At 40.5% G+C, this 18,797-nt stretch overlaps 1 protein-coding gene across 6 annotated transcripts in view; it reads left to right on the forward strand.

Moving 5' to 3' along the window:
• The window catches only part of GUCY1A1 (guanylate cyclase 1 soluble subunit alpha 1), a 61,830-nt gene that overhangs the window by 37,380 nt on the left and 5,653 nt on the right, over positions 1-18,797 (forward strand). For all 6 annotated transcript variants that reach the window (XM_049632316.1, XM_049632318.1, XM_049632321.1 and 3 more), the window contains exons 6-9: positions 1,137-1,846; positions 3,252-3,737; positions 7,657-7,800; positions 11,827-11,981. In XM_049632316.1, coding sequence (XP_049488273.1) covers positions 1,137-1,846; positions 3,252-3,737; positions 7,657-7,800; positions 11,827-11,981 — 1,495 coding nt within the window. The remainder of the gene's footprint in view (positions 1-1,136; positions 1,847-3,251; positions 3,738-7,656; positions 7,801-11,826; positions 11,982-18,797) is intronic.

The following is an 18,797-nucleotide window of genomic DNA, read 5'->3' on the forward strand; positions in this document are numbered from 1 at the left end:
AAAGAATAATTTGTGTATTTTTGTTTGACCTAAAACGTTTCCTCTTCTTTATGTGTGTCTGCTGAGAAGGAGATAAGGCTGCATGGGAAGCTGACTCATAGACATTTACATGCTTTGGCCTTGAACTTAAACTAGGTATTCCTCATTTATGCATGAGAAATTTTACTCAACAAACTAAAATAAAGAATTTTGTTTAAAGGTTGGAAACAATCGTGGGAAAAAAGATTAACAGAGTTCTCGTCTTAATGAGTTTGAGGAAAACAAGTAGATGAGTAACTTTGTCATACTGGCCTTTTCAAAATTGGAGTGCATGGAGTAATGGGTTAAATCTTTCTGAAGGTACAAGGTATTAAGAATTTAAGGATGATGATGGTGATGGCAAACATCCTGAGCCCTTCCTGGGAGCCAGGCAGTATTCTAAACACAGTCCCAACACATCACCACGGTGCTGTGAAAGGGCATTATTGTCTTTGCAGTTACAGAGGAGAAAAAAAAAAATGACACACAGAATTTAAAAAATAAGAGATTGCGGAAGGAGAAGTTACAGGAAGTAAATATATTCCAAACAAATATTCTTCCAGGTAACACTAAACAACAAGAATGCTGTTTTGCTAAAAAACAAAACAAAACAAAACAAAACAAAAAACAATTACTTTCTGTCATATCTAGAGAAAAATGACAAATTGAGTTTCATGAGCAGTGATTTTAAATTCCTGTCTGACGTTCCTACTTCTGGGGGCCCTCCAGGTGGGACGGCACCCCCTTCATCAAGACATACTGTTTTTGCCATTAACAGAAAGCTGGGAGAGCTTTTTCTGAAATGAACTTGATTCTGTAAATTCTAGGTGTTCTTTTGTAAGAACCATCTCTTAAGGGAGATTAAAAATTATGTGTTAGACTTAACTGATCATTCTTGTATAATTAACTGAGTGGGAAGTTTTTATTTGGAGCTACCAGGATTTTAGAAACTAATCCATGTAGATAATTTGAATATAGGTGGTTAATTTTGGTTGGAACTCTTGTTACCAGACTTAAAGGGAACTAAATCATCAAACAATGTTAAAAACAGTAGTAATGGTACAGCTCTTCCAAGAGGATCTATTTGATATGGCAAAAAATGTATTATTTACTTTCAGGAGTTCCAGCAGAAATCATCAAAGAATCTCTCGGTGAAGAGCTTTTTAAAATATGTTATGAGGAAGATGAACACATCTTAGGTGTGGTTGGAGGAACCCTCAAAGATTTTTTAAATAGCTTCAGCACCCTTCTGAAACAGAGCAGCCACTGCCAAGAGGCAGAAAAGAGAGGCAGGTTCGAGGACGCTTCCATTCTATGCCTGGATAAAGATCACAATTTCTTAAATGTTTACTATTTTTTCCCTAAGAGAATCACGTCTCTGATTCTTCCTGGCATCATTAAGGCAGCTGCTCACATTTTGTACGAAACAGAAGTGGATGTGTCACTGATGCCTCCCTGCTTCCGTACTGAAGGCAGCGAGTTCGTTAATCAACCCTATTTGTTATACTCGCTTCACGTCAAAAGCACCAAGCCATCCCTGTCCCCGGGCAAGCCCCCGTCCTCGCTGGTGATTCCTGCTTCCCTCTTCTGCAAGACCTTTCCTTTTCATTTCATGTTCGACAAAGACATGACAATTCTGCAGTTTGGCAATGGCATTAGAAGGCTGATGAACAGGAGAGACTTTCAAGGAAAGCCTAATTTTGAAGAGTACTTTGAAATTCTGACTCCAAAAATCAAGCAAACGTTCAGTGGAATCCTGACCATGTTGAACATGCAGTTTGTGGTCCGAGTGAGGAGGTGGGACAACTCTGTGAAGAAATCTTCCAGGGTAAGGAGAACGGAATAGTGTTTTGAATATGAAATAAGTCACTTCTTGTTTAAGGACTAGAATCAAAAAGGTAAAAACATATGCATCACTTCAAATGTATTGATAAAACATTTATGTTTAAGGCAAGTCTGACATAATTTTAAGGCTGAGATCAATTTAAAGCAAAATCCTTTTTGCAATCATTGGCTTGCTTACTTGATTTATTACTTCACAAACATTTATTGAATGCAGTGTACCTTTTAAAATCCTTTCAGAGTATTTTATAAACCAAACTAGATAAATATGTATTTAAACATACGTTTTCAGTTATCACCAAATAGCTGACAGTTTGGAGTAATAGGAAGCATTATTCTACAACAAACACACAAAAACTACTTGTCTCTAATTGGAGGTGACTAAACGGGTTTTTTAATCAATATTTAATAGACATGGAGAATCACTAACTTTTTTAATTGTTAGAGGAATGTTGGGAGGGTTGTTCTGATGGTAGAGAACTTTGGTAAACATTTAGTCTAAGGAAAGAGTTTGCAAAATCATAGTTGAGGGTACGTAAGTAAAGCCAACAGTCAGGCTTATGATGGATATCACTTTGAAACATGCATAATTCCAGGAGTTGTGCATTTTTTTTTCCCAAAGTGAAAACAGTTTCACTACTACTTTTTATCATAAAAAATAATGCCGGTAGATGTTCAAAATAGGTGATACTTAAAGATGTTCATTGCAGCAAAAAAAAATCAAAGACGTTAATTATATACATTTTTGGGATAGATCAAAACAAAATCCTACTTGCCACTTCCTTTTTCTCGCTAAACAATATTTGGGGCATTCTTCCATGTCAGGAGGTATTGGTCTATTTCACTTTCACAACGGCCACATAGAATCCCATTGTATGGTTATCCTCTACTTCATTTAGCCAGTCCTATCGGAGGACATTTGTGTTGATTTGGACTCTTTGCTGCAGTGAACACACATATACATATTTGTTCACCCTCGTAAACTAAATCTGGTATCCCAGGATGACCACCTAAAGCCTCAGCTCTCTCAAGGCTTCCTTGGTACAATCCTTCACGCAATCTGCTACTATCAAAGGAATATAATAGCAAAAGCATCAGCATTCCCCCTAGTGAGAACGCCTTGAGGCAAGAATTTTTTGCACTGCTTATTGGAAATCATGATCTCTGTATAGAGTTTCTCCAGTCTATCTGTTCTTCAAATGTCTGCATGCATTTTAGGACGCACAGTAAATGAGAACCATAGAAAGCATATTGTTCCTTCTCTGCAAGTGGTAGCAATCAAGTTTAAATGCAAAGGGAGTGTCGCTGTATCTAATGCCTTTCCTTTTGTCTCAGAAAGGTGTTGAAAACTTGGATAAACCATGAGAGTTGGCTTTGCCTTTGCTTCACAGGTGATGGACCTCAAAGGCCAGATGATCTACATTGTTGAATCCAGTGCAGTCTTGTTCTTGGGCTCACCCTGTGTGGACCGATTAGAAGATTTTACGGGACGAGGGCTCTACCTCTCAGACATCCCGATTCACAATGCACTGAGGGACGTGGTGCTGATAGGGGAGCAAGCCAGGGCACAGGACGGCCTGAAGAAGAGGCTGGGCAAGCTGAAGGCCACCCTTGAGCAGGCCCACCAAGCCCTGGAGGAGGAGAAGAAGAAGACCGTGGATCTCCTGTGCTCCATATTTCCCTGCGAGGTTGCACAGCAGCTGTGGCAAGGGCAAGTCGTGCAAGCCAAGAAGTTCAGTGATGTCACCATGCTCTTCTCAGACATCGTTGGGTTCACCGCCATCTGCTCCCAGTGCTCTCCGCTGCAGGTTATCACCATGCTCAATGCACTCTACACTCGCTTTGACCGGCAGTGCGGAGAGCTGGATGTCTACAAGGTAGGGGTGGAGGAGCGCAAGGCCCGTTTTACAGGCAAAAGTCACTGAAAAAAAGGCTCTGCAACCAGGTCTCGAGTTACAAGGCAGACGAAGGGCTTTCTCTGCAGGGCTACACATGCCGCACCCTGGGAGCCGGCATTGTGCATTAATCATGTGGGTGTTCTCCAGCCAGAAATAGCTCTGAATCTGCTCAGAAACAGAGATTGTTATTCCACGAAAGGACTGACACATTGTCTTCTCAGATAAGAGGCACAGAATGTAAGGGTGATTGACTGAGTGGAGGATGGGGTATAGGACCCCTGAACAGGTACAGTTTAAGAATCAGTGAACCTGGGGGCGCCTGGGTGGCTCAGTCGGTTAAGTGGCTGACTTCGGCTCAGGTCATGATCTCGCGGTCCGTGAGTTCGAGCCCCGCGTCGGGCTCTGTGCTGACCGCTTAGAGCCTGGAGCCTATTTCAGATTCTGTGTCTCCCTCTCTCTGACCCTCCCCCGTTCATGCTTTGTCTCTCTCTGTCTCAGAAATAAATAAACATTAAAAAAAAATTAAAAAAAAAAAAAAGAATCAGTGAACCTGGTACTAGACTGTGGCAACTGAGTTAAGTTATTAGGCGAGAGATGATTCTTAAATATGACTTGTATGGGGAAGATTTATCCTTTGTAGAAATAAAAGTATAGAAGAAACATGAGTATTATATGATCTTTAAATAGATTAACTCACCCTGCTTCGGACTCTATCCTAACGGCACGGAGCCTGCTTGGGATTCTCTCTCTCCCTCTCTCCCTACCCCTCCCTCACTGTGCGTGCTCTCCCCCCACCCAACCTTTTTCTTTCTCAAAATAAATACATAAACTTAAAGAAATAAATAGATTAACTAAATACAGAGTTAACATGATAGTTTGCATGGCTGATTAGGAGGGGAAAAAAACCCCTACTTAAGGCATTATTGAAGAGACCAAGGGCAGAGATGTCTGAAGAAGAGAGTCTGTCTTCAAATCTTGTTCTCTACTTGCTTTGTAAGCTGGGAAAGTCAAGTAGCCTTTCCCATGTCTTACACAGAGAAAGTGATATCCGCCTACAGAGATTATACGCATGAATAACATACATTATGTCCCATTATCTTCATGAACAAGACTGTTCTAAAGATTATGGAAAATAACATCGGTTATCCACGATGCAGCAGGATTTCTTGAGTGCTTACCACACATCACTCTAGGCACAGGGAGGCACAGTAATTATCCCTAATGTGTAATAAACTTTTTAAAATGTAACTTTATTTGCAATAAGAGAACTAATAAAGTGATTTGGGGTTCCGTGTTTTTAGAATTAAAACATATTTTTACTAATTTAAAGTATTTTGCATTATTTTAGCTATTGGCATTAAGAATCTTCCTTCCTGTTTGTGTGGCTTGACTCACCTTTTAGTTTCCCATGTAACAACCTGGCATTTCAGAGCTTTGCCCGACAAGAAATAAATACAATTATTGAGGAGAAAATAAATACCATTTGTGGGAAGACATAACTTCTGCTTTGTTACAATCTAGATGTGAGAAGTAAAGCCTTCCTTTTTAAAATATCTAGCAGGAAATTCCAGACTGAACCATGATTCCCTTGGGAAAAAAAGAGGTCCATGTATAATTACAGATAAAATAATTGGCTTCAGTTAGGTTGAGCTTGACGGCCTCTTGTGGAATTGACTGTATTTGTTTGTAGACAGTTTCTATCTTGATATTGTCTCCTCTGGAAACTGTGAGAAGAAATTCTTGGTCTCCTTTGCAACTGCTGTGATTGCTTGCAGGAGTAGCAGCCCTTTTCTACAGATTTCGAATTGTTGAAACTGAAACACTGTAGTTATTCCACCTTTTCTACAAATTTCGAACTGGTGAAACTGAAACACTGTGGTTATTCCAATCAAGTTTTCAGGATCTGTGCTCCTTGCTCCAAGGATGGTAGCCACAGAGTTCCCGGGTTAATCCAACCACAACCCAAGCTAGATAGGGAACCATCTGCTCTGCCCTTATTTCCACCTTCTCTTCACTTCTGATTTTGCATGAAAATATCTGAAGGCAGTGGTGAAGACATCAGGAAGGGTCTTAACCGTGAGATAAATGTAAGATATACAGAATGTATCATCACATGCTCACCTGTGCGTGTGATGGCTTCCAGGGAATAGTTGAACTTTTCTTTTCCAGGACCTGTTTGTTTCAGGACTTTATTTAATTTCATTTGCTTATTGTCCTTCAGCCTTTCGTCCATTTTTCAGTTGATTCAGTATTCACTTATTGGTTGTTTTAGCAAATATTTCCTGTCATCCAGCATTGGCCAGCATGAGTGAGAATATCTCATATGTGGAAGGAAAGGAGGGTGGGGCTGACCGATGCCCGATCTCTATGACCTGGTGAATGCCCGAACCCAAACACATGTGGACAAGGTGCTATAATAGCATAGAGAGTAGGCATCGAACACCAAGGAGTGAGGGCACCGCTTTTTCTGATTAGTGACACGTACTGAGCACCGGAGATATGTTAGACATTATTTTAGGCACTTCTTATGTATTCACTGAGGAAAATCTTATAAGAGGCACTACCGCCTGGTTCATTCATTAGCAGATATCTGGGTGCTGGTAATTCAGGAGTTAATAAAACGGACAAACTCAGAGAGCTAATATTCTACGGGGGGAAAGACAGAAAATAAACAAATGAGTATATTTTATAGTATTCCAATTGGTGTAATATTCTGGATAAAGTTAAAGGAGGAGAAGTGCAGAAGATAAGGGGTGATTGCTACTTTATAGAAGGCAGTTGGGACAGGCATTTCTCAGATGGTGATCGTTTAGCAGGCACTGAAGGAAATGAGGGACATGCCAAGTGAGTATCTGCAGGCAAAGGAATAGCAAGCAGGGACATGTTTGGTATGTTTGAGGGATAACATGATAACTTTGTCTCAATGGCACTGAGACAAAGTGAGCAAGGGAGAGGATTAGGGAATAAAGTCAGAGATTTGCAGAAAAGCTAGAAGAACTTTGGAGGTGTTATAACAGTTTCAACATTTATTCTGAGGAGATGGAGAATCACTGAAGATTAGTCTCCCTTTTTTTTTTCTCTCTCATCTCCATCCCTCCATATTGGAGGGTTTGGAGAAGAGGAATGATATGATCTGATAAGATATCATAAATATTTAGAGGAGAAAATGCAATGATTAAAATTGGGTGGATGGTTTGTAGATTTAAATTAACTGGTAGCTTTGTCATCAGCATCACAGACATAAAAATCACTTCTTACAACAACAGCAATGACAATGATAATACTTGGAATTTATCAAACAGCTTAATTTTCAGTAGCCTTCCAAGAACCGTTATTTGACATCTTTCTCGGTTTCTATACTTTGTGATTAATATTCATGTAGACACTTAGAGTTGCTATGAGAACCTCCAAATCCTTTAGAAAAGCTAAAATGTCTCCATTTTATGTCGCACATTCTTACTAAATTCATATGACATTGATTGAGTAGTGACTGTTCAAAATACTTCAGGCTAAAAGGATATAAAATCAGCAAGTGATTCCAATGATCTTTATCTCTGTTATAACCCAAAATATCATTTACATAGCATCACTTGCCTCTAAAGAGCCATTTTACATGGTGAGGGGGAAAAAGGTGAGTTGATGGATGTATTGACTCAGCAGCAAGTCTGGAAGTAGAAGCCACCTCCTAACGTTGGGCTCGCAGGACCCCACTGCCCTTCGGAGCAGTGCCTGATATAAGGCATCTAAACTTTATGAATTTCCCGAAAGGGAAAGCCATTGCTGAGTGTATCTGATTTACTCTGATTTCCTATAGGACCCAAACACTGAGATTTTCTGCTCTCAGATGTGCACTCTAACTCTTTCTGAATTTGTAATATGGAATATCTGTTCTGTGTAGGTGGAGACCATTGGCGATGCATATTGTGTGGCTGGGGGATTACACAAAGAAAGTGATACCCATGCTGTTCAGATAGCACTGATGGCCCTGAAGATGATGGAACTGTCTGATGAAGTTATGTCTCCCCATGGAGAACCTATCAAGGTAAGGCAGATAGATACTGTCCGGGAAGTGTCACAGAGAGTGAATGCTTTTTAGGTATCCAAAGAATAGTGCATCTCTCAGGGGGATGTTCTCAGGGTTGACGGAGAGCAAAATCTCTAACGTCTGGAAGCGAGAAGGCACGTACTCGGGGGTATCGAGTGGCTTACAGAACTATCGAGAGAGCTAAAGAAGCCATCTCTACATTAAACCTTCACAAAATGGCTCCCAAAGCGGCACTTCAGAAACCATTGTTTTTCCCAAGATCAAGAACCTGGCTCCAGCACCATACCTCCACAGCCGCAGTCAGGAAACTGCTGTGTTCAGAAAGCTGCTGCCTCCATTATTGGCTGCAGAACAAAACTGCACTTACTATATATAATTTTGAATCAGTAACGTGGAAATTCTGCATCATGACCCTCACAGAATGAATGACCTCCACAGAATAAAGACGTCCACAGTTGTGCTTGCACTTGGAGGCCGTCGCAGCAGAAATTCTGGCTTCCAGACCTCTTGTGAGTGTATCAGATTCACCAAACCTCAGTGCGCCTAGAAAATGCAAGGGCGTTGGGAAAGTGTAATTTTTCGTTTTCCAGTCCCTGCAGGGGAGGCCGTTACACTACAATGAAAATCGACCGCTAATCCACCAATATTTTCCAAAGCCCGTGACACTCTGAAATTTCTAAATTATCTCAGAATAATGTCTTACTGCAGATGAGAACCTAAAATTACCATGCTAGGCATTGGTTTAATAGAACACAAGAAGATTACCTTTATTTGTCCTACTTACATTGAATCTGCCACTTAATTTTTATTGGACGGTCCTTAACTGATGACCTTCAGAAATGGGCCTTTGAAATAGTACAGAATCCTGTCTGGCATGCTATAAGATATAGAGAAAAGAAAGAAAAATGCAAAATACAAAAACATAGTCTTGGTGCTCTTCGTAATAGAAGCCATATGTCTGAGCCCAGCCCTTTTCTCCTCCTTGCCCTGCCACCCCATGGATTGGAATCAGAGTGAAAGAATAGGAAATATTTCCTTTTTTCCCCTCAAGCTCTATGTGTTTCTCCAGCATGCCATGTGTATAAATCCTCTATCGCTGTTGATTTCCTTACTGACACCCCTCAACTCTGGCTTAGAAAACTGCAGGTGGAGTGTTGATAGAAGCCAGAGCGCTGAATGTGGCAGGGAAAGTCAGTGAGTGCAAAGTGAACATGGAAACAGACTCCTGTTAACCCCCTTCCTGTTCCCAGATGTCCATGATGGGACGTGGGCTGCATCAAAAGTGGTCCCCAAATGGAAGATGCCCCCAACAGGTTTCCAGTCAGGGCTTGATATGCATCTTAAATTTGGTATCATTTACTTGTGAATTTGAAATGAATTTGTGAATTTGCTTGTGAATTTGAAAAGTACCCTGATAAGAAAGCTGTGGAGTTAAGAGTGAAATTCAGAACTGGAGAGGGGGAGAGGGGGAGGGAGAGCAGCATGGGAGGAACTGGGTATTTATCCAAAGGATACAAAAACGCTGAATCGAAGGGGCACATGAACCCCAATGTTTATAGCAGCACTTTCAACAATAGCCAAATTATAGAAGGAGCCCAAGTGTCCATTGACTGATGAATGAATAAAGAAGATGTGGTGTACATATATAATGGAATCTTACTCAGCCATCAAAAAGAATGAAACCTTGTCATTTGCAACAATGTGGATGGAACTAGAAGGTATTATGCTAAGGGAAACAAGTCAGTCAGAGAAAGATAAATATCATATGATTTCACTCATATGTGGAATTTAAGAAACAAAGCAGATGAACATAGGGGAAGGGAAGGAAAAATAAGATAAAAACAGAAGGAGGCAAACCATAAGAGACTCTCAAATACAGAGAACAAACTGAGGGTTGCTAGAGGGGTGTTGGTTGGGGTATGGGCTAAATGGGTGTTGGGCATTAAGAAGGGAACTTATTGGAATAAGCAGTGGGTGTTATAAGTAAGTGATGAATCACTACATTCTGCTCTTAAAATCATTACTACACTATATGTTAATTGGCTTGGATTTAAATAAAATCTGTAAAAAAAAATTTTTAAAGAAGAAACTAGAATAATTAAGTACACAGAGAGAAACTGGTTTAACCAGAAGAGTGCCCAAAAAGAGCAGAAACTTCTTGATTGAAATATGCTAAAATTGTGTTTGACATTTATACACAGAAAATAGCTTTTTGTTCATATTGATCAGTTGGTAGATGTGTAAAACCATATTGTCCATAAAGAAGAAAATGCTAGAGGTAACATGTCTAAGTTTTGCTGATTAAAATGAGACTGACAAAGAAGGGACTGTAAAACTAATTCAATCCTCTATTTTATGGATAAGGAAATAATAAGAGGGAGATAAAGAGACTTACAGAAAGTCAGACCGTCAGTTATTAGCCAAGTTTGGTTGAGAATGCAGATCTCCTGATTTAGAATTTGGTGCTTTGTTTGAAAATTTTGCAGAATTCATATTTGACACCTTCGGAACAAATTAATCTAGAACGTTGTTAGCAAATACCAAAAATGTGTTGCAAAACTAGGCAAAACTGGAGTCTTCTTGAATAACATCTAAACTGTTGAGTACTTGGCCTTTGTTTAAAATTCACCTATAATGTAACCTTTTTTTTTAAATGGTCAACTAAACATGGGACTTGAAAATAATGAACACGGTGTCTGATTGTGATATAAAACATCCCCACTCGAACCTGCTGAGTTGTAGCAGCAATTTAAGAATTTGCGCATCCTCTAAGATCATCAAGAATTCAGATCTTCTGGAAGATGCAAGTTTAAGATACTGTTTTAATTGTTCTCCAAATCACTGGTAACCTTCAGAATTCCTAAACTTTTACACCAACATTTCCCGGACTGCACCTCATATCTAGATATGGCACGACTCTGGTTTTCTGTGCGTCCAGGCGTGTTTAACAACAGTGTTGATATAGTCACTGTGATGCGGGCCTAAGCAGCCCCCACTCTGCTTCCTCTGTCATTTTCTATGAAAACATCACAGTGCCTTTCTTGTTTCCTGTTAGTCATTTGAACAGCAGGGTAGTGTTTGTCTTAAAGTTCTTTTTATTCTTTCTTTTCTAAGAGCTGGCTTCTCTTGCCCTTCTCTGACAGTGCATTGGGAAACAACACCTGGGGTCCAGGAATTATGTCTGTCTCACCTGATGGACAGAACAGGTTCACGTAAACTGCCCATAGACCCTTTGTCTTGTCACTCTGGTGACTGTGATGGGTATGTGTGGAAATGTGTTTCAGACATTGAAGGCAGGTGCAAGATGCCTTGTTTAGACGTAGGTGCTTAATGGAGAAGAGTTGAGAAGTGTGATTGATTTTGCACTAGTAATGTTTTTTTTTATTTTTTTAAATGTTATTTTTGAGAGAGAGAAAGAGACAGGGGGAGAGAGAGAGAGAGAAAGGGAGGGAAAAGGGGAGTGGGGGAGGGGCAGAGAGAGGCTCCGAAGCAGGCTCCACACTGTGAGCGCAGAGCCTGATGTGGGGCTCAAACTCAAGAACCTTGAGATCATGACCTGAACCGAAATCAAGAGTTGGCCGCTTAACTGGCTGAGCCACCCAGGCGCCCCTGCACTGGTAATTGGATGCGAAAAGAAGGAAGTTGGCAGGAGGTGTTGCCGAGGGAGGAATGGTGTAGCGACAGCAAAAGGCAAAATCATTCAAACAGCGTTTGGGGCACCTGGGTGGCTCAGTCAATGGAGTTGAGTGTCTGACTCTTGATTTGGGCTCAGGTCGTGATCTCATGGGTTTATGAGGTCGAGCCCCATGTCAGGCTCTGTACTGACAGCAAGGAACCTGCTTGGGATTCTTTCTCTCCCTCTCTCTCTCTCTCTCTGCCCCTACCCTGAGTGCTCATGTGTTTTCTCTCGAGATAAATAAACATTAAAAAATAAATAAATAAATAAACAGCACTCGTACAATACCGACTAGCAGGAAACGTTTTTACCGACGGTGAGGACCCCGTGTTACTTTTTGCCTTCAGATGCGGATTGGACTACATTCTGGGTCAGTTTTTGCTGGAGTCGTCGGCGTTAAAATGCCTCGTTACTGTCTTTTTGGAAACAACGTCACCTTGGCAAACAAATTTGAGTCCTGCAGCGTACCACGGAAAATCAACGTCAGCCCGACAACGTACAGGTACTGTTTGCACTGAATGCCTGGAATCTATTATTTTTATTGATTCAAAGCTGTTGTATTTTTCCTTGGTTTCCTTCATCCTCCATGACATTTTCTTGCTTAGATAATCTTGCAAGGAAAAGGAACGCAATGACTTTATCATCCTCACTTTTTCTAAAATTACCCATTAGCATCATGAGAACAACCCTCCTGAGATATTTGTAGCCCAGCTGTAATCCTTGATGCACATCCTGTTTTCCCTCGCTATTCTTTTCGAAGCATGTGTTAATGCTCTCCGTGCTTTGACGGCTAATCTGACCAGTACAGTAGCTAACTGCCAGAGTTAGCATGGTCCCCACAAGTTATAGGGCATGGTCCTCAACATATCCTTAATTCAGGTGTCAGACAGGGATACGTTTCATCTCATTTTAAGAATCCAACCATAGGGGGGCGCCTGGGTGGCTCAGTCGGTTAAGCGTCCGACTTCAGCTCAGGTCACGATCTCGCAGTCCGTGAGTTCGAGCCCTGCGTTGGGCTCTGGGCTGATGGCTCAGAGCCTGGAGCCTGCTTCAGATTCTGTGATTCCCTCTCTCTCTGCCCCTCCCCTGTTCATGCTCTGTCTCTCTCTGTCTCAAAAATAAATAAAACGTTAAAAAAAAAAAAAATTAAAAAAAAAAAAAAGAATCCAACCATAGGGACGCCTGGGTGACTCAGTCAGTTAAGCGTCCAACTTTGGCTCAGGTCACGATCTCACAGTTCATGAGTACAGTTCATGAGTTCGAGCCCTGCATCTGGCTCTTTGCTGACAGTTTAGGACCTGGAGCCTGCTTCGGATTCTGTGTCTCCCTCTCTCTCTGCCCCTCACCTGCTCATACTCTTTCTCTCTCAAAACAAATAAACGTTAAAAAAATTAAAAAAAAAAAAAGAATCCGATCATAATGAAAATGCTTGAATAACAAAACGCTTTCCAGATATGTGTGGTAGCTGATTTATCAAACTACACCAAGCGAGTTGTCTTTTCTATTCTCAGAGACAAATATTTTATAGCATCTTCTTTCTCCTTAAAACCCCACAACCTTTCCTTTCCGGCCCTAATTCTAAGTTGATAACTTCACTTCATATTTCACAGGAAAAGAAAAAAAATGCAGTCAGGTAAGCACTGCACCACCTTCCCGGGCAGATCCCATCAGCCTAGCTGTCCCGGGGACCCTGGTCTTAGGACTTCATTCCGGTGGCCAGTGACTGTGTACCAGCTGCCCAGCTCCTTTCCAGATGATCCCTCCAGGTTTGCTCTGAGTGCCGCTGCCTCTCATCTTCTCCAAAACTTGCCTTCTGAAAATACCTGCTCTCCCTCTATGATTAAATTCTCGGGTGAAACGATTATTCCCATCAGAATATAGACATATCACACTATTAAAACTCTTAAAATAGTTGCTTCCTTGTTTCCCAGTGTATCTCAGCTACTCCCCTATATTTCTGCCCCCTTTTCCAGCAAAACTCCTTGCGAGAGCTGTCTATGTTCACGTCTCTACATTTTTAACTCCCGTTCGCCCTTCTACTCACTTCGATCAGTGTTTGTCCCTTGCACCCCACTGAAATGGTTCTTATCAAGGCCGTCAGGGTTGCTTGCTAAAATCGTGGTCGATTCTCTCCCCTTATGTTCCTCAACATCTCTGGCAACTGAAGAGCTTGAGAACTCCTTCCTTTAAACATTTTCTTCCTTAGGCTGTGACACCACACTTAACCGGGTTTTCTTATTACCCCGTGGCTGCACCTTCTCAGTGTCTCATGTCGGTACTCTTTCCCTACCAAACCTTCGAATGTTGTAATGCCCAAAAGCTCTGTCCCTATTCTCTTCTTTGTCTGAACTTTATTGACTCACCTTTTCTCTTCTCTCTAGCCCATCCCACAATTCTCCACCGAGCTACAGATCCGTGTATCATATTTTATATTTCTACTTGGATGACTAGTCGACACACTAAAATTAACATGATAGTCTTAGAACAAGTGATTTCCCACACACTCCAATCTGATGAAATGAATCCACTTCCCACCCCGCTTTATCAATGTCCTTAAAATGGCACCACCGTCTATTGTGTTACCTAGACTATAAACCTCAGAGTGATCGTCGCTTTCTCCCCCTTACAGCTCACCACCTCTGCCTACAATTAAATACCCCAAATACATCTTTTTTTGACTTACTTCAGTACTACACCCCAAGGCAAGCCTCCTTCATCTGTTCCACCTCAGCCAACCAAGGATCGTCCTCACTCTTCGGCTCACTTTCTTGCTCACCTCCTCCCCGCAGTTCATCCTGCACCCAGTAGCCAGACTATCTTTCTAAAGTACAAGCCAGATATCATCATTCCTGTGTTAAAAACCCTCTAATGGCTTCCCATGGCAGCCGGAATGAAATTTAAATTTGTTACCACAGACTAAAACGTCCTCTTTGATCAACATCAGGCCAGCCTGTGTCACTTGATTTTCTTCCATTTTTTCCGTCACTCTCTGATACCCGGCCACCCTGGCCTTACTTTTATTCATCAGACTTCCTAAACCCTTTCCTCAATCGAAGATACTGGCTATTCCTCTGCTTTCCACTCCTTTCCTAGATCATCGTATGTATTCTTCTTTCTCATAATTAGACCTAAATCAAATATCCCCTCTTCAAAGAGACACTCCTGGGGTGCCTCAGTGGCTCTGTCAGTTGAGCATCGGACTCTTGATTTCGGCTCAGGTCGTGATGCCAGGGTCATGAGCCCACGTTGGGCTCCATGCTGAGTGTGGAGTGCTTATGATTCTCTTTCTCTCTGCCCCTCCCCTGCTCATGTGCACCACCCCCCCCAAAAACAAAAGACACTCCTTCACTGTCATACTTAGAGGAACAACTTTCACCTCACACACCTCACATTATCTTATTTTTTTCATCTTCTCAGCTCATATCTGTGTCTGAAATGTTGCTTTCTTTATGTGTTTATTGCCTGCCTCCCCTTGTAGAGTGTCAGCCTCCTGTGGTAGACATTTTCTCTCCCTATTTCCCAGATCAATGCCTGGCACACAGTAGTAGGAAAGTATTGATTGATTGACTGTCCACGCTTTGATACGAAAATGAGTCACTATCCATGAGAATTGGAAAACTTCTTAGGGATTATTGTAATGGTAATAGACCTGTAGGCTTCCCGGGTAAACCAAGAAGGGATGAGAACTCCTGTCCTCAGGATTTGACTTTGCTTTCTTTGGGGGATTGGAGAGTAAGAATCCTGTGATCACATGACTCTTTGCTAGTCCAGTCACTGCTGGTGAGTGTTCAATAACGTCATACATGTGCATGTGCACGTTGAGGAGTCCGTGTGTGTGTGTCTATCCTTAAAACCAAACCTTTGCATATAGAAAAAGTGATTTTCTGTTTCTTCTGATTGTTTTTAAGCAGCATAAAAGAAAATCTTCCTTCGTTTCATATCTCAAAGTCTGGTTGTCTTGAATCTCGATAGTAAACATTGATATCAGCTACTCATTTTACTCCCAAAACGTAATATAGGATCTCTTGTCTTCCACAGAGGATCATGACATTTTGATATACATATTCGGCAACAGGTTAAGGTCCATAGCTTCAATCCTTAAATTCAGCATGTTGGCCATGTTACTAGACTTACTAAATGTGCAAAAACAGGATTTTACACTACAGTGTTACCTTTTATGAATAAAATATCTTGTATTATAATAGTAACCTATGCTTATTTTAGAAATGTTTTTTCTAAAAAATTTATATTTATATATATTTGCATATATATGCATATTTGCATATCAGAAAGTTATATTTTCATATCAGAAGTTATATTTGCATATCAGAAAGTTACATATTTGCATATCAGAATATTACATGTTTGCATATACGTAAATAAAAATAACTCATAATTTCAGTATCCAGAGACAGTAACTATTCACTTTTTTGTTTTTTTTAATTATTTCTTAGTATGTGTTTATATGCACATATATAAATGATAATGAAAACTTAATTGATACTGAGCATCAATGCATTTGCTATTTTTATTTCTGTTATAAACAAATATGGTATGTTTTTTTTCCTTTTTTTTGTTTCAAATTTTTATTTAAATTCTAGTTAGTGTATAGTGTAATATTAGTTTCAGGAGTAGAATTTAATGACTTATCACTTACCTGTAACACCCAGTGTTCATCACAAGTGCCCCCTCCCTTTTTGTTTTTAAGTTTATTTATTTATTTTGAGAGAGGTAGAGACAGCATGAGTAGGGGAGGGGCAGAGAGAGAGGGAAAGAGAGAGAGAAAACCCCAAGCAGACTCCGCATTGCCAGCACAGAGCCCAATGCCAGGATCAGACTCATGAAACCGCGAGATCATGACCTGAGCCGAAAACGAGAGTCAGATGCTTAACCGACAGCCACCAAGGCACTCCAGAAGTGCCCCCCACCTTAATACCCATTGCCCATTTAACCCATCCCCTGCCCACCTTTCTTCCAGCAGCCCTCAGTTTGTTCTCTATAGTTAAGAGCCGCTTGTGGTTTGCCTCCGTCTCTGTTTTATTTTATTTTTATTTTTCCTTCCCTTCCCCTTTGTGTATCTGTTTTTTTTTCTTAAATTCCACATATGAGTGAAGTCATGTACTATTTGTCTTCCTCTAACTGACTTATTTCATTTAGCATAATACACTCTCGTTCCTTCTACTTTGTTGCAAATGGCAAGATTTCATTCTTTTTGATGGCTGAGTAATATTCATATATATATACACATATATATGTGTGTATATATTTGTGTATATATATGCATATGTATATATATATATATTTATCCATTCATCAGTCGATGGACATTTGGGCTCTTTCTATAATTTGGCTATTGTTGATGGTGCTGCTACAAACATTGGGGTGCATGTGCCACTATTTTTCCTTTTTCAATTTACTTACCTCTCACTCTTATATAGGAAATATTTATGTCTTACGTAAAGGGCAAGTGGCAGTTAAAATGCTTTATGTAGGAAAGAACAAAATATTTAACATGAAATACCTCTAATAGCATTTTAAAATGCTTTCTTTTAAAAGTAGTTTATTTTTTTCCAAATGATAGAAAAACTTAAAAAGAGAGTAATTTAAATTTCAATAAAAAGTCCATGCTTTGTGAAATTTAATAAGTGGATTATAAAACAGAGACATAATTTCAGTTCCATCAAAGTTGGGGACAAATAGTAGAAGCTATTAGAAGTTGTACAGGTGCCTGGGGGGTTCAGTTGGTTGAGTGTCTGACTTTGGCTCACATGGATTCAAGCCCCGTGTTGGGCTCTGTGCTGACAGCTCAGAGCCTGGAGCCTGCTTCATATTCTGTGTCTCCCTCTCTTTCTGACCTTCCCCTGCTCGTGCTCTGTCTCTCTCTCTTTCAAAAATAAATAAACATTAAAAAAATTTAAAAGAAGTTGTACAAATATAGGGGTGCCTGGGTTGCTCAGTCGGTTAAGCCTCCAACTTCAGCTCAGGTCATGACCTCACGGTTTGTGAGTTCGAACCCTGCATTGGGGTTCTGTGCTGACAGCTCTTGGAGCCTGGAGCCTGCTTCGGATTCTGTGTCTCCCTCTCTCTCTGCCCCTTCCCCACTCGTGCACCATATCTGTCTCTCTCTCTCTCTATCTCTCTCTCTCAAAAATAAACAAACATTAAAAAAATTTTTTAAAGTTATACAAATATAAAACCTATTTAGTTCCTTGGGAGAACTTTATTGGTAATGCATTGAATTTTAGGGTGACATTTGTCTAAAAATAAAATAATATCAGATGTAGCTTCCTTGATATATTTTTGAAACACTTATACGTTTAAGACACAGAGTACACACCCACATGCACAAAAAACCCTTAACCTCAAATCCTTATCTTTCATTTCCAGTTCTAATCAGTAATTTAGAATGTTGCTGTGTAATGACCGTTATACATTCCTTTATTCTAAGTGTCATGAGGAGTTTATTATTGGGGACAGTTTTCTGCTTTCCTGTTAGCTGTTACTGAAGTGCAGAAAACGGAAATATTGTCCAAGTTTCAGGTCAGTGGATTAATGAGATCATTAAAGACAAACATGGCAGGTGGGGAATATAAATGGATACTGCCCAGTATAGGTATGTAGTAGACCTCGGAACTCTTATTTGCAAGAGAGCTGGGAACTGATAGCAGGGAGACAGGACTTGAATTCTATAAAGGGAAAGAACAAAGAGAAGAAAGAGAATGTGGGAGAGATGACAGAAAATAGGATAGTTGATGCAGCATTTTGAGGTAACTGTTATCTGGTCAAGAAGGAGTAAGGAAAACTCCCATGACCTGCCTGAGCCCGTTGCTGCTTTTCATGTGCCTTAATTCCATCAAGCTTTCATTTAAATGGTTTTATTTTTTCCACCTGTTTTCGTTAAAAATTCTGATCTTTTCTTAAAGATGATTTAATGAACATTCTAACTCCATAACATTCTAATTGTGTTTATCTGTAAGTTTCTTTAAAAAACATAAAACTTGGGGGTGCCTGGGTGGCTCAGTCAGTTGAGCATCCGACTTCAGCTCAGGTCATGATCTCGCAGTCTGTGAGTTTGAGCCCTGCGTCGGGCTCTATGCTGACAGCCTGGAGCCTGCTTCAGATTCTGTGTCTCCCTCTCTCTGTGCCCCTCCCCTGCTCATTCTCTGTCCCTCTCTGTCTCAAAAATAAATAAAAACATTAAAAAAACATTTTTTAAAAACGTAAGACTTGTATCCAGAAGACATGCCATACAGCCCCAAACACAGAGCTTTCCAGATATCTCATCTTGAGCAAGGCACTTAATAAATTCTAATGATAT

The sequence above is a fragment of the Panthera uncia genome, chromosome B1 (assembly GCF_023721935.1).
Source record: "Panthera uncia isolate 11264 chromosome B1, Puncia_PCG_1.0, whole genome shotgun sequence".
NCBI classification, from domain to species: Eukaryota; Metazoa; Chordata; class Mammalia; order Carnivora; family Felidae; genus Panthera; species Panthera uncia.